This window comes from Hesperophylax consimilis, chromosome 16 (genome assembly GCF_061612785.1).
Source record: "Hesperophylax consimilis isolate HC1 chromosome 16, BYU_Hcon_1.0, whole genome shotgun sequence".
NCBI lineage: Eukaryota > Metazoa > Arthropoda > Insecta > Trichoptera > Limnephilidae > Hesperophylax > Hesperophylax consimilis.
In genome coordinates this window covers 28,558,711-28,573,838 of record NC_142851.1, presented here as the reverse complement: position 1 = coordinate 28,573,838, position 15,128 = coordinate 28,558,711, and the positions used below count along the sequence as shown (strand labels likewise).

The 15,128-nt window shown below is 33.8% G+C and overlaps 2 protein-coding genes across 2 annotated transcripts; one reads left to right on the top strand and one right to left on the bottom strand.

Moving 5' to 3' along the window:
• The first annotated feature begins 1,036 nt into the window (after positions 1–1,036).
• LOC149416999 (RAB6A-GEF complex partner protein 2) lies at positions 1,037–6,644 on the top strand. Its single transcript, XM_089641129.1, has 5 exons — positions 1,037–1,317; positions 2,799–3,028; positions 4,248–4,528; positions 5,409–5,742; positions 6,354–6,644. Exons 1-5 carry the CDS (start codon positions 1,196–1,198, stop codon positions 6,563–6,565), a joined length of 1,179 nt encoding a protein of 392 aa, XP_089497255.1. The 5' UTR covers positions 1,037–1,195; the 3' UTR covers positions 6,566–6,644.
• A 967-nt stretch (positions 6,645–7,611) lies between these two features.
• LOC149416998 (RRP15-like protein) lies at positions 7,612–15,102 on the bottom strand. Its single transcript, XM_089641130.1, has 4 exons — positions 14,889–15,102; positions 12,851–13,281; positions 9,050–9,378; positions 7,612–7,757 (listed from the first exon to the last, which is right to left on the bottom strand). Exons 1-4 carry the CDS (start codon positions 14,926–14,928, stop codon positions 7,655–7,657), a joined length of 903 nt encoding a protein of 300 aa, XP_089497256.1. The 5' UTR covers positions 14,929–15,102; the 3' UTR covers positions 7,612–7,654.
• Positions 15,103–15,128: the final 26 nt, after the last annotated feature.

Below are 15,128 nucleotides of genomic sequence, written 5' to 3'. Positions count from 1 at the left end.
ATTAAAATTATTAGTATTTATTTAACACAACATTATTTATTTATTTCTACCCAATTAATACCACAAACTTTTGCTTGCTGAAAGTACTCCGGGGCGCCTAACATGGATTTTTAGGAAACCGAAAAGTTTTTGATTAGCTCGTGTACTATAGTAAAATTAATTTAAAACATAAAACGCTTGGCCATTTTTGTATTTGCTCTAATATTCAACTACACAAGAATCGTGCCCGAATCTAGCGGGAAGATAGAAGTAAGAATGTAAGTTAAAAGAAATGGGAATATGTTTTCTCATAGATTGGCTAAATTGTGTTTGAGATGGGAAAATTAGATTAAGAAAATTCTAAATTATTATGAGCATTATACATAACACAAAAGAATAAATTTTTGTTTTGTCAACTTTAATGAATATAAAATAATACCTTAGTACCTAGAATACTCGTGGTACGTCCCAGAGTCCAGAATGTAGATGTTCTACTGAACACATTTAGAATCGAAATGTTGCTTGAAATGACTTTAGCCGTATTTAATGGCCAGGTACTTCCCAACCTTCCTCTCTCCCATCGCCTTCTCCCCGCCCTTCAGCCTCAAAACACGGTGCCAAAATAATTGTAGGTTCCATAGTCCCACTGACTCCAGATAGATGGGAAAAGTCGGGACTTGTGCAGTATTAAAAAAATAGACTTATACCCGACATCGTGTGACTATTTTTGATGGTTAATATTAAGTATTTGTAATGCGCAATATTGACGAAATCTGTTGCATATTTTTAGTTGCTAATTAGACTCGACTCAGAGCTGGTTTTTTTCAGCTGGCCTTTTATGCAGTGCTGCTAACTCTTAGTGCTATATTTAGCTCTAAATTGTGATTGTCAGCTCCAAAATAAGTAGTTTAGCTACATAACACTTTTTCAGATATTTTAGCTCTTTTTTTATACAGTACCCAACCTCGAAAACTAGGTGTCTTCTTGAGGAACCGGCTATTTTTGTTAGCTTTACTTTAAAAATGGAGTTGGCAGCACCACTTTTATGACGTGTTTCTCTATGATATTTACAGGTTCCAAAAGTGTCAAATCGGACTGTCATAATCCTATTATTTTATTGTTAAAATTGTTTAGTTTTTTTTTATCTTATATACTATTAACCACAGTATTTACCTATATTACATATTGATAATGATAATTTTACAATAAAAACAAAATGATAGAAATAACTGCAAAGTTATTGAATGGTTCAGTGTATTTATCAGGGGAACTGGTGGAATGTCTTATAACATTCTACCACACAACTCAACCGGAACACAAAATCTCTCAAAGCCACAGGTAGAGCACCCTTTTACTGCTTTTTTTGTCCGTATTATATATGTATTTACCTATAATTTTTTAAGTGGTACAATACATTTAATAAGCATTATATCTTCATCCTATCTATCCTATTAATTTGACTTTTCGTTTAAAAGTCAAATAAATAGGACTGTAAGCACCGGTTTTTTTCACCTGAGAAAACTCAAGTCTGTCCGAAGAAACCTTCCTACAGAATCAACAAAACTACTAATCAACTCTTACGTAGTCTCACGTCTCGATTACTGCAATGGCATTTATGCCAGCCTTCCAAAATATGAAATTGTCAAACTTCAATCATTGTTTAATGCAGTAGCACGGCTAATAACCGGGGTTTCTAAATATTTGCATATTTCAGAACACCTTCGTTACCTTCTCTGGCTCAAGTGCCCCGAAAGAATCTAGGACAAATTGTGCTGGATGGTGTTTAAATCCATCAATGAAATGGCCCCACCCTACATGTCTGAACTATGTTTCCCGGAAAACACTGGTCTGAGGCAGTCAACTCTTAAATCAGAAACGTCGTCAGGTGTAGGCAGACTGATGGAACCAAAGTGCAAGCCAAATACTAAGTTTGGTGATCGCGCTTTCGGAGCATCTGGGCCGAAGTCTTGGAATAAACTCTCTCCGGAACTAAGATCCATAACAAGTGCAACAGAATTTAGGTCTAAACTAAAAACTTCTAAGCTGTCACACCCTTAAATTAAATATACCATTCCCGAGAGAAAGTCCAATTATATCTAATTATGTCCTAAATCCTGCATACAAATTTCGCTAATAAACAATTAGTTAATGTTAATTAAGTGTTAATATTAAGTGACCTACCAGGTAAGTATGGTACTGTATATTATCTCCATATATAGTTAGTAATAACATAGATCACTGTAGAAATGTATTATATATTTCTACAGCGCCCTTGAGGTGATTTTGCACAAATCATCCAAATATTATTATTATAGTTTTCAAATACTAGTTGTATCCCGCCACACGTTGCTGTGGCACAGTCTGTCTGTGCAGATAGAGAAACAATAGCGTGTATTGCTTTCACGTCCAACAGATGGCGCTGTTTAAAAAATAAAAAAAAGGTATTTACCTGTCACATCTATATAATATAGGTATATAAAAACACACATATTCAAATGCAACGTTGTGTCAAAATTTCAAAGCAATTGGTGAAGAACTTTTGGAGATTTAAGATTTTTAACAAACAAACATTTACCAGTTTTAAAAATTTTACCAGCGAATCAAATTGTTGAATCGGGTCATGACAAAGAGTCAGAATAACAGAATAGTAAATATGAGACGGTGAGTGAACATAAATGGTGCTAGGAGTGTATGCCAACTTAGTTATGTGGTGTTCTATCCTCTCTGCCTACCCCCCTAGACCATGCAGTGAAGGTGGAAAGTTAGTTTAGTTGTATTTTACTCTTCCTAATTAAATTCATTATCAATTTTTGTTCTAGTGACATTTTGGAGAATCTAGGATGGGCATCAGCGCAGATCCACTGCTATTATTCCACTAAAGATAAAAATGAGCCGCTGTCTCCGAAAGGACTACACCGAGTGGGCTCCATTGGCAGCACCAGCACCTCGCTGCAGACCTCAAACGGGAACCTGGGACAGCTGGTGCTGCAGACCAATCCCAAGATATTGTTCTGCGACCTGACCATTCCTGTTGGTGAAACCAGATCATGTAAGTTTTATTGGTAAACTTTAAGAATCGCTGGCCATGCTCAATACAAATACATCAAAAAACATGGCCGAACTGTCAAATCGCAGTCAAATTTGTTACTTTGATTGACAAAAAATTTACTTTAATGCAGTATTTTCCATTCTCTCGGATGGAAATAGTAATTATGTTGAATCAAGTGTTTAAAAAAATATTTGTATTAAGCATGGCCAGCGATCCCAAAAGATATTCACCAATTTTACTGTCAGTGCTCCCGTGTTTTTTACTGTCTGTACTCTTAATATTCCTTTTGCCCTTTCATGTAACACTCGGATATTATTGGTCACAATTTTATTTTTTATACCTTTTATGTAACTGGAAGAGGCCTATTATCACCCAGCAGTCAATCATTAAGTAATGCAAAATGGTAAAAGAGGTACTTGCAAATCGAGCGTAACTCAATTACATAATATATTATTGTAGCCCTTTCCAGTAAAATGCGCTTTTACATCCATACTCGTGGCTTGTTCGCGGCCAGGAATTTTCATAAGTAATAGGGATGCGGAGGGAGGACTGAGGGAAGAGTAATTTCATTGGACTTGGATAGATATTAAAAAATAGTAACAGGAAATTTTTTTTTAATTACCGAAAAGTTCTTCTAGGATTGCCTAAATTATAGTTTATGTAATGTAAAAAAACGTTAAGCTTAGAAAAAAATAAAGTCTAAATCAGCCCTATAAAACGTGCAATATCTCCTATTTAAGAACCCCTTTTCGAATATGGTTTTATTGTAAAATGTGGCAAATTAAGTTCTTTAGATTATGATCAGAAAACATTTTAATATTTATGCCTGAACTTCACAAAATAATCGTTTTGGTGATGGTTTTTTTTGCATAAATCAAAACATGCAGGCTGGTGTTAAGTACGAATTTCAACCTTGTCGCCATCTGCATAAGGGGTGCGTGACTTCGTCTGATTTCAAATGTTACACGCCGAGGTGCATCACCTTATATTTGTTATTACTTTACTACATAGTAAATTTGTAACATAAATATCTTAATGACTGTACAGTTTGCATTGTTGTAAATGGAAGTGGCGTCCTCTGTTATTTTCTAAAATAATCATATAAGTTTTCAATTTTAAATGTGAAGTTTGTAACAAAACTACTAGCCACCCGCAGGGCCTAGCAGCGAAAAACCCGCAGAGCACTACAAGAATAATATATTTGTGTATTAAATTCCAGTTGTATATCGCGAAGTATTACCCATGGAAGCACCCCCATCCTACCGAGGCTTCAGCGCCAAGTACTCCTACAAAATCACCATAGCCACGCAGCGAGTGAACTCCCCCATAAAGATGATAAGGATCCCTCTGAGGGTGCTGTCCGTGAGCCCCATCACCAACATGCCGGACGTGGCGGGTCTGTGCTGCAATGAAACCACGGAGGAACTTCAGCCGGCGAACCCGTTCTTGGAAGAGAGAAAAGTTGAGACTCCATTGGATATTGCACTGCAAGTATTACAGGTAATTTAATTTTATTTAAGACTGACAACAAACTTCAATAAATAAAAAGATATTTTTGTTAAAGGCAACACTGCCTTTACCTAATCCAGTAGAGATAATATCCGAAGGCAAAATGAATGTGTAAGGTGTACATTGCAATTGTAGTGCGTGGGCAACGATTCTTTAACACTGCAAACATACGGATTCCAGGGTTATGAATAACCTGAAAATATTTGAATTCCCCCTACTATGTACCATCATTATAAGTGGAAAATGTTGCTTGTGTAAGATTTGAAGGACTTCGCTAGCGTAGAAATTGATGCCTGTTTGGGAACCCAACACAATTTTCCACTGCCAAGTTGGTTTTGGTTAAGACAGTTTGAATACTCACATTGTTTGCACCTTGAATTCGCATTTCATATTCTCTGGGTGACAATAATGTCAGTCTGAAGGAACCAACAACGATGTTATATTTTACTCATTTTTTAGCTTACTAAAACATGACGGCTGAACCAGAAATTTCTAATAATTTAAAAACATTTCGAAAGGTAACACAATGTAAAGATGAACATAAAGCATTATCAAAATAATTCGGCAAATCAAAAAGGGTGGACTGGATGAATCCTCAAATATCCTGAATATGTTATTGAGAACATGCAGTCACAGATGTGAACTAGGGCAGTTGATCGCTACTGTATGTTTGTGATTACTTGTGCAAAACAATCTAGTTTATTTGTTCCACTTTTGGACTCTTGCACAGCAATTTTGTAAATCTGCAATGCGTTTGAGAAATCGAAAATGGCGCACAATGCAAAGCTGCTCTTATTGGAAAATCCATTGATTATATATTATTGTGATTATGACATTGATTATGATTATATATTATGTTTAATATTTCCAGAACATCACAGCCAGAAGAAGTCCGAACTTCTACATGATATCCAACGCTCGAGGCAAGGTGGCTCGATTCTGTCTCTTCAAATCTGCCTACAAACTGGGCGAGGACATTGTGGGCACGTTTGACTTCTCCATCGGCACCGTTAAGTGTATGCAGGTGTCGGTGGCCCTACAGTCGGAAGAGGAGCTGAAGAACAAGGACGTCCCCAACGGAGCGGAGGGTGCTCTGAGAGCCATCACCTTTGCAAGACACCACGAGGTCACTCTTGGACTGAGCAGATCACAGCTTATATTGCCCATTCCTCTGCATATCACACCTGCGTTCGATACTGACATAGGTAACCTATACTTTGTAATATAGTCTGTCTAATGAGAGCACCATTGTAAATTCTCTTTTTGTCACATGCATTGTTTATGAGAGAGCGAGAGCTTACAATGGAGCTACCAGTGGTATGCCTTTAAGACTTTTTGTCTGCTCGTAATAATTAATTAGCAGGATTACATCAGCTGCCCCATTTGTAACCACTGGGACTTGAGAGGCCTGTGACTTTTCCAATGTCGCCTGTATAAAAGGCCCATAGACTGACCAGCCAATATGGCGGCCAAACTTAATTTCTTTGTGGATGTTATTAATTGCTACGTAATATGGGTGTCAAATAATATGATGTATAATTCTAAATACTAGAGAGAATCAGCAATATAGTGGTAGATACTCTCAGTATCGCCCTGGTGAAAGACCATCATTCAGAATCGAAGCGTTGCTTGAAATGGCTTTAGCCATTAAGTGTGAAGATCTGAATAGCCAGAACTTTTCTCTTCTCCATCTCCACTCCCTCCAGCCTCGCAAAACATCCAAATTGAGAATGCTGGCTTCGGATAATGGAACCTCTTGTGCGGTAAAAAAAAAATTATGAATAAGTTGACATGTAATAAGCATTCTCTTTTTCAGTTTCATTGAAGTGGAAGCTCCACTTTGAGTTTGTGACCAGTACTTGCCAGGAACTGAATCTATCTGAAGACGGAGGTGATTGGAACGCCCCCATAAACGTTCCCATTGAGACGATGGTTTGGAATTTACCCGTACGGATTTACCCTACAATTCCAAAACAAATTCCACACTTTTGCCAACCCAGCAATGTCTGTACTCTAATTATAAAATAATATATTATAACCTTAATTAATTAATATGCTCTAACAATTCTATGAAAATAAGTATTAAAAATATAGTTTATCTATCAAATACATTTTTTTATTGCTGGCTTTATTAAACTTAGCAATTTTTTAATATCGTAAATACCTTCCACAAAGAGGATATTATTATTATAAAATTTCTGTCCCTGTTTTCTTCTTCTACCAGCGTAAATAAAAAGCAATGTTCGTATGTGGGTTTACTATAGACTCAAAACTACTCTACCAATTTCAAAGTTTGTTCTTATTAGGAGTGTTTAGAGAATGGTAGGAGAAGTCTGTGATAAAGCCCGGGAAATGCCGGGAACTTCAGCTATCATAGAATAAAGAACACAAGAAATACCAAAGTCTGACCATTCTTAGCTTAAATTTCACACGCGGAAATGTGTTTCACCATCATTATGAAATTCAAATGGGATGGCGATATATGTCAGGCAAGTGTAAGAGAGACAGCGCATACTAAATGGGCTAGAAACCAAAGATACAAAGTCAGTTGCGGAACATTGGCTTCCATTCAAATCTTGTCAAGGCGTTTCTAGTGTTATTAAGGGGAACGGTTGCGCAGCCCTTTATTACAATATTTATTTTTTTAGTTAAAGGGTGGAGCAAAAATCTAGTACGGATAAGTGCAACTTTATTTATACCTTTTTTACTACGAAAATATGAATTATTAAAAAAACTTTTTTGATGGGTTTAAATTTAACTTTCAAACGACCGATTTACGTTAGAGCACATATTTGACATACATACATTTTAATTTCCGACACAAAAAAACCTGTTTTCAGAATTTTTTATTTTTTTATAATTATCTTTAACTCACAAAAAATTATCCAAGTTCCCTCTAAAATGGTAAAAAATTTAATTCTTTTATGGTCTTTATTTTCTAATTCAAAACAGCAAATATCCGTACTACAAATTTGCCATATATTTTGATTGAAAAAATAATTCTCCGTTTGTTCAAATATATTGGTCTCAGTTCCTTTAATTTAAGTTTAGTATGAGGAAGATTGCGCAGCTGTTCCTTTTAAGATTAAAATACGTTTTTTTCCAGGTAAAATAATTTTAATCGGAATCAGAATCACTTAAGCTAGACATCTCTTCTTCTTCATTTTTCTTTTCTTTCTTATCCCAATCCTTCAGTTTAGCTCCCATCATGAAGTCCTCTCTGAAAAAGGTAAGGAAATAAGAAACATCACAATTTATGTAAATAATGGAAAGATTAATTTGGGAAACGTACACAAAACTTAGCATTATAATGAATGGTTTTAATTTTTGTAAAACTCGCTCTTCATCATTTTGCCTTCTGGCAAGACTTAAGATGAAACAATGTGACATTTTAACAATCACAAAAACAGGCACTGGGTTCGGCCCCCTTTCCACGGGGATACGCTAGTATCCTATACTCGACGATTCAAGTGTCTTGGCGACATCCGCCGTACATCGTAAACTCGTCAGCAATTTGATCCGAGACTTTAAACATGGCGTCACTTGTGTCAGATCTTTTGTAACAATGTGTGTGAACAGTCAACAAAAAATGAAAGGATATAAAAATGACAGCTAAAGCAACTGTTTGGTTGTGAGTGAGGTTATGTGAGCATTCTAGTTTTGACGTTTCGAGAATTCAACAATGATAGGTGGTGACGTGGGTCTCGTGATTTCAGTAGTGTCATGTATGGACTGTGCACAACAACTTGCAATGTGAATACACAACAGGAGTATTGGATACTTGTGTATACCTGTGGAAGAATTAATTGCCTTTAAAGTAATGGTTTTTTTCGAATCATCTTAAGTCCACCAATTAGGACTGAATGCAGTAACCAATAATAAGATTTTATCAAAGGAAAGGGGTGAACAGAACACAGCAGAATTCTGAAATTAGTCCTGTTGTATAGAAGTGAGGCCCAAAATTAACCGAGGAAGAAAAACTCCCCAGTATTACATTTATATACTTAGATAATATTACATTTATATATTTTATTTAGATTGACTGAAATTCAGGAAGTGCTTCGCTCTACCGCTCCTTAGCGCCAGCCGCTACTGGATATATAGGATAATAATAATAATATAATAATAATAATAAGTGTTTTATTATCTTTTTTTTTGTGTAACAAATAGATATAATGATATCCTCACTGGGATCTCCGTGCTGAGGATTTCATTTACATATTATGTATAATTTAATTATAAGAAAATTAATATTACATCAAAGTTACAAAAAAATTTAATTATGAACAAATATCATGCAATATATATATTATAATAGGCTTGTGTATGAATGTAGCGGTAACCGGATAACAGAACAAGATAAAAGAATAGATTAGGTTTGTTACTTTATTTTCTTCAATGTTCTGGTCGGTCATGCAACCGAAAGTAGCAAGGAATGTGCTAGGACAGAGGTATATTGCATTCCATGATAACATGTGGTGGCTCGTTAGTTATAGTAAATGTTAAACTCACCTAAATACATTCCACGTCGATGGTTCTTCCTTTTTAACTTCTTTTTTAGCTTCTCTCTTTAAACTTTCTGACTGATTAACATTATCTGATTTACTTTGTCCCATTAGTTTATCTAAGAATTTCGTTTTGTCTAGGGATTTCATAACCTTATCCTTTTTACGTTCCAGAGGTCCCGCATCGGACATTTTCCTTTCAATATCCTTTTGTTGATTTCGGACGGCATTGAATAACTGCACAACACCTCGGGTGGCAGTTTTAGATAAGATTTTTTCTCTTTCCTTTTCAAGGACTGTGGGTTTTACTCTGAAGTTTGGAAGATTGTCTCGTCGCTAAAAACAAAAATACAAAATTAACTAATTGAAATATGTGAATTATTAAACAAGAGATTTTTACTAGGGCAGGTATTTGGTCTTCACTATTCAAGAATGTTCTTAGCCATTTATTTAAAGAGCAGAGAAATGAAAGACAAGTTTATTTTATAATGTTGTCAAAGGAAAGATTGTTAACCCATCCCAGCCAAAGTTATTTTGATTGAAACTGACCTCAAAAACTGAATTAAATTTTGTGAAGAATGGCATAACCTTTTGTTTTTGAATTAATAGAAATTTTTTATTTATTTATTTATTTATTACACTCCCTAATGGGCTTTTACACACTACAAAGTTTAATAGTTGAGTATCACAGTTATTCAATTCAATTCAATTTGTTTATTCCTTTAAAAACATTACAAAATTACATTTTATTTCGTTTTTAAGTACATTTGTAAAATGGTATTACATAATAGTTAGCGGTGTATAAACTATACCAGCATCAACAGAGCTTGCTTTTTAAAGGCAGCTTCACCGATGCTAAATAATATAAATTCTACAAAATTAAAACAATAAAGGAAACATAATACAACGAAAAAAGAAAAAAATATTTAATGTTACAACAAAAGCATATAATAAAATAAGATACACTAGTGAAAATGATAAGAAATCTCATATAAATAGATATTCAAAATAAAAAATAAAAATATATATTTTATTTTTCGGAATAACTTTATTGAGTAAAACCTCAAATTGTAATATTTAAATATTGAAGACAATATTAGTGATTTCTAAACGAAAATCTGAAACAGAAAAATCAGAAAAGGAAACGGTCACATCTGGGACTCGAACCCAGGACCCTTGTCTTTCCGGGACAGTGCTCTACCAACTGAGCTAATGGGACCCTATTCCCCTCGGTCACTTTTAACTGTATCATACTTCGAATAAGAACCACTAACATTGTCTTCATTTTTTCACCGCACATTTTTATTTTTATTGGCAACTATCTTTATGTATGATCGCAAGATTCAACCCGAACTAAATGCAATCCAGACAGCGTCTTTTTAGATAAACCTATCTTATTTTTTTATTTTTTAATGTGCGACATCTGTTGACTTTTCTGCAAGTCTAGAATGAATATTTTATTTTTCGGAATAACTTTATTGAGTAAAACCTCAAATTGTAATATTTAAATATTGAAGACACATAATAATACATAAAGATAGTTGTCAATAAAAATAAAAATGTGCGGTGAAAAATGAAGACAATGTTAGTGGTTCTTATTCGAAGTATGATACAGTTAAAAGTGACCGAGGGGAATAGGGTCCCATTAGCTCAGTTGGTAGAGCACTGTCCCGGAAAGACAAGGGTCCTGGGTTCGAGTCCCAGATGTGACCGTTTCCTTTTCTGATTTTTCTGTTTCAGATTTTCGTTTAGAAATCACTATTATTGTCTTCAATATTTAAAAATATATATATTGCGGAAATTATAGATGTCTATTTGTGTCTCGATATATAAAAGAATTGAAATAAACAATATTTATATTGATTATTTTTAAGATGAAATATATCTCCCAGATCAGAATATTTATTTCCGAGACTGTGAAGTCTTGGAATCGGGGAATTTTGATAAGACAGTGTCCTGGTGTTGTAAAAATAAAAGGGTAGTAAATTTCGGCAAGATCTTTTGGGTATGTGGATGCTGATTAATTGGAGTAACTCAGGACAGTCAATTTTGTAATGAAGTATTTTATGTAATACTATTAAATCTGTGTTTATTTTTCTTTCAGAAAATTTTAATAGGGAAAATTTATCTAGTAAGTAGTTATAATCAATGTTTTCTACAGGAATATGCAATCTATAGTTTATATACTTCAGGAACTTATGTTGAATCCTTTCAATGTTATCGGAATGAATATTGTAAAAGGGGGACCATAACGTAGAGGCTCTAGTTGGCATCTAACAAGGGTTTTGTACAACATGATAAATGTGCCTAAATTATTGAAGTCTTTTGAAACTCTCAAAACAAATCCAAGAGTCCTAAGAGCCTTATTGATAATGTTATTAATATGATACACAAAAGTTAGTTTGCTATCGAACAATATACCTAGGTCAATAATTTCACTGACGCAATTTAAGTTTTTATCATTTAATGTATATTGAAAATATATTGGATTATTTATTCTGTAAAAATTAATGAACTGACATTTCTTTATGTTCAATGCAAGTTTGTTGATAGAGCACCATTCAAAAAGATTTCTCAAATTAGTTTGTAATATAATGCAATCATTTATGTTATTAATCTCTTTATAAAGTTTCATATCATCAGCAAAAAGTAATACTTTTATGTTAGTAAATATATCAACAATGTCATTTAAGAATATAATAAACAAAATGGGCCCTAAATGAGAGCCTTGTGGCACTCTATACTAAATAATAAAAATAAAAAAATTATTTAAAAAATCTATAAGATGATGCATTCTACTATTTACGTAAAAATAAACATTTTGTCAAGAGGCAAAAATTATGGAGGCCCGGAGGGGAAAGGCTTCTAAGAGAGAGGCCCTAAATTGTTGTGGTTCTGAGGAATGGGTTAAGATAGGGAGGTTACTAGAATCGATAGTTCGTAGCAAGCGCAGCCAAATGATTATCATATTCTGAAACTAGCATTTCAGATCATTAGAACTTTAATGATAAGGTTGATGTGCAAACCACATAGCACGCAACTCCAATCAGAGTTGTTAAAATTTACTCTTTCAAATTCGAGCCCTGATAAGTACTTTTAAATTTCATTGATTGGTTGGAACAGGAATTTCATTCTAAAGTATGTTTGGTTCAGAGATACGGCCTGTTAAATGGAACATTCTTATCCACTCGAGAGGTAGCTACCCAAATTTAACTAGGTGATTTTTATGAATTATAAAATTAACTATTTATTTTTTATAAAACTTAAAAATATGGGATAAACAGTGAAATCTACGTATTGGATTTAAAGAGAAGTAAGCAGTTCATATGTTTCTGTATTAGTGTTTGGAGATATGATATTAATTAAATCGAATGGCCGAATTGAAAACCGAACACCCGAAAATCTCTATGGCTCAAATGGCTATAGGCCAATGTATTTCAAATTATTGCCACAAAGGTTTTAGAAAAAAAAAACATTAATTCGGTGTCATTATTCAACGCATTGCGAGTTCTCGTGTTTATGAAAATAACGAAATAGTATCTATGCAATCCTTATATTTCTCGACCAGAAACCAGAATTTTTTCGATTCTCCGTTTTCACCTTATTTCTATACTAAATTGATTTTATGCACATAACTTGCATAGTTAATAAACTTTGCTACAATATCTATGGTATTTTTTATATACGTTTAGTATAAACATTTATAAATCCTAATGTTATATTAGCAACGGGGAAGCGACAATTTTCAGGTGGCCACTTGCGTAAACCACATGTTAAATGAGGCAAAATAAGAAACTGTATTTCTCACCTTAATATTGTCTTTTGAGTCCTCCTCTTCCTCACCAGGAATAAGTAACTTCAAAGTATCAATGTCAGGTTTTTCTTCCTTGATTTCTCCATCTACGATAACTTCAAAAGCATCCTTCTCTGCAATCTTGGCCTTCTTAATGTCAGAGATTTTTTTGGCTCTTGATAGCACTAAGGACCTCTTTCCTTTGGGTTTATTTGTCTTTAAAATCTTGGCTAAAGAGTCTGCCCATCCTGCGTTTTCATTTGGGTCGTCTTTGCTATCCCCACCTTCCTCTGTACTTCCAGATTGATCATCATCTTCTTCATCCATTGATTCAACATCATCTTCATCCATTGATTCAGCATTTTGAGATGAATCTGAGTTCTCTTCATCGTTTACTTCTGCTTCTTCTACTTCAACTGATGAATCGCTGTCATTGTCTTCAACATCTACAACCATAGAAATAAACATTTCATTAATTAGGTTAGTTTAACCGCTTGTGCAACCACATTGCTTATCGGCCTGAAATTTTATACCATAGAAAATTTTCCTAGCATACTAAAATACATTGTATTAGCTTGGTAAGGATATAATATATTCTATCCTGTCGTTTTGACTTGCCAACATATTTATTTTATCTGTGAAAAAGTGTGCCGCCATTGTGGAAGCGTCATAGACCTTGCAACAGTCTTCTGGTTTTTGTTTGTCATATTATTTTACTGCATTTATTTAGATTCTTTGTAAAGGATACTTATTTAACTTTATGAAAATATAATAAACTATAAAAACATCTTTAGATTCCTTTATTTCACTGTTGTATATAAAATAAGGCTGTAAATTTTTATCTAAGACTACCATTTATAAAACGAATTAAATAAAAAAAACAATCCTTCGATTCAACTTCATGACAATAAACAACAACTTTTTGCATTTAAATTATGAAACATAGTGCAATTTCCTTCAATTCAAAATTAATATTTTACGGCATTATTATGGCGGCCAACTGTTATGTTGATATAACTATAACATATAATTACGATATTTCTATAACATATAGAAATATTGTTTGTTTGCATATTAAGTGTGGTAGTCAGTAAAAAATTACCAAGGAGGGAGAAATAATAATTTATTTGAACATAAGTAGCTATGAGTAGTAAAAAAAATAAAAGTTGTTACGAAAATAGACTCGGCCGATGCATAGCAGGGCACACTACGGAGGTATTAAGTCACAGGAGCTCGACATTCCAAAGGTTAGGAGCCTTACTTGAAGGGGATGGAAAAGATTATGTAAAATGGTATAAGCGCTGTGATTTCAGGTAAATGCGCTTACTAAAGATACAATGTTGTTATAACACAAGGCAATGAAGGTTTTAATCACTGAATGCGTGATGGTTAGTTAGTTAGCACACTACGGAGGTATTAGTCAGTTTGCAGATTTTCAGGTAAATTAATATTTACATAAAAAATCTTAAATAGCACTATTTTTCAAAATCTTTAATGCAAAAAGTTGTTGTTTACCGTCATTAAGTTGAATAAAAGGTTCATTATTTTTTAAATGCATATTAAAAACGGTAGTTGTAGGTAAAAGTTTATAATTTTTCCAAAGGATTTCAAAGATTTTTCTTAGTTAAAGTAATTAAATAACCAAAACTTTACTATTAGATAGATAGAACCAGACATGAAGGAATGAAATCAATTCTTCATTGCAGTATTTGATAACATAACAAGTTCTACTATAACACATAATAATATAACATACCACAAGTAGCAGCTAACACTGCTAACATGAAGGCAATTTTTTGTTTTCTTGTTAAATAAGGAGGCATTATGCGTGCGTTCTCCAAACTATAAAATACAACCGTCGAGTTCTAACCTATCCGGTCCTCAAATCAAATCACTCGTATGTTGTGTGTTAAGATTAGGGTGAAAATAAACATAAGCAAGCTGAAAATATCAAGTAATTAGTAACAGAATACCACTGATGTACGGTTCTATAAAACTACTGCTCGCCAACTTTCGGGGTAAGTTTTGAAATATGTTTAAAAATTGTGTTTACCTTCTATTAGAGCCGTTTTTATATTTTTATAAGACGTCATTGTAAAACAACTGTGAATTTCACTTGAATGGGGATATTTTATAACAGTTGCAGTTTATTTTAACATAAAATAACACCACAAACGGACGTAAACAGGAAACACATGCGTGTTTTTGTCGTAATATTTCAGGACTTTCAGGTTATGTGACGCGCTTTGACCATGCTTTGACGCAGTCTCTTTGACAGTTCGGATCAGTGATG

What these genes read in the sequence shown, in the direction of transcription:
- LOC149416998 (XM_089641130.1), bottom strand. Translation starts at nt 14,928, where the DNA reads ATGACGTCTTATAAAAATATAAAAACGGCTCTAATAGAAG. An exon ending in AAAAACGGCTCTAATAGAAG is followed by an intron (nt 13,282 to 14,888) that starts GTAAACACAATT and finishes CTATGGTTGTAG; the next exon opens with ATGTTGAAGACAATGACAGC. An exon ending in TCGACGTGGAATGTATTTAG is followed by an intron (nt 7,758 to 9,049) that starts GTGAGTTTAACA and finishes TACCTTTTTCAG; the next exon opens with AGAGGACTTCATGATGGGAG.
- LOC149416999 (XM_089641129.1), top strand. Translation starts at nt 1,196, where the DNA reads ATGATAGAAATAACTGCAAAGTTATTGAATGGTTCAGTGTATTTATCA. An exon ending in AAAATCTCTCAAAGCCACAG is followed by an intron (nt 1,318 to 2,798) that starts GTAGAGCACCCT and finishes TTTTTGTTCTAG; the next exon opens with TGACATTTTGGAGAATCTAG. An exon ending in TGCGTTCGATACTGACATAG is followed by an intron (nt 5,743 to 6,353) that starts GTAACCTATACT and finishes TCTCTTTTTCAG; the next exon opens with TTTCATTGAAGTGGAAGCTC.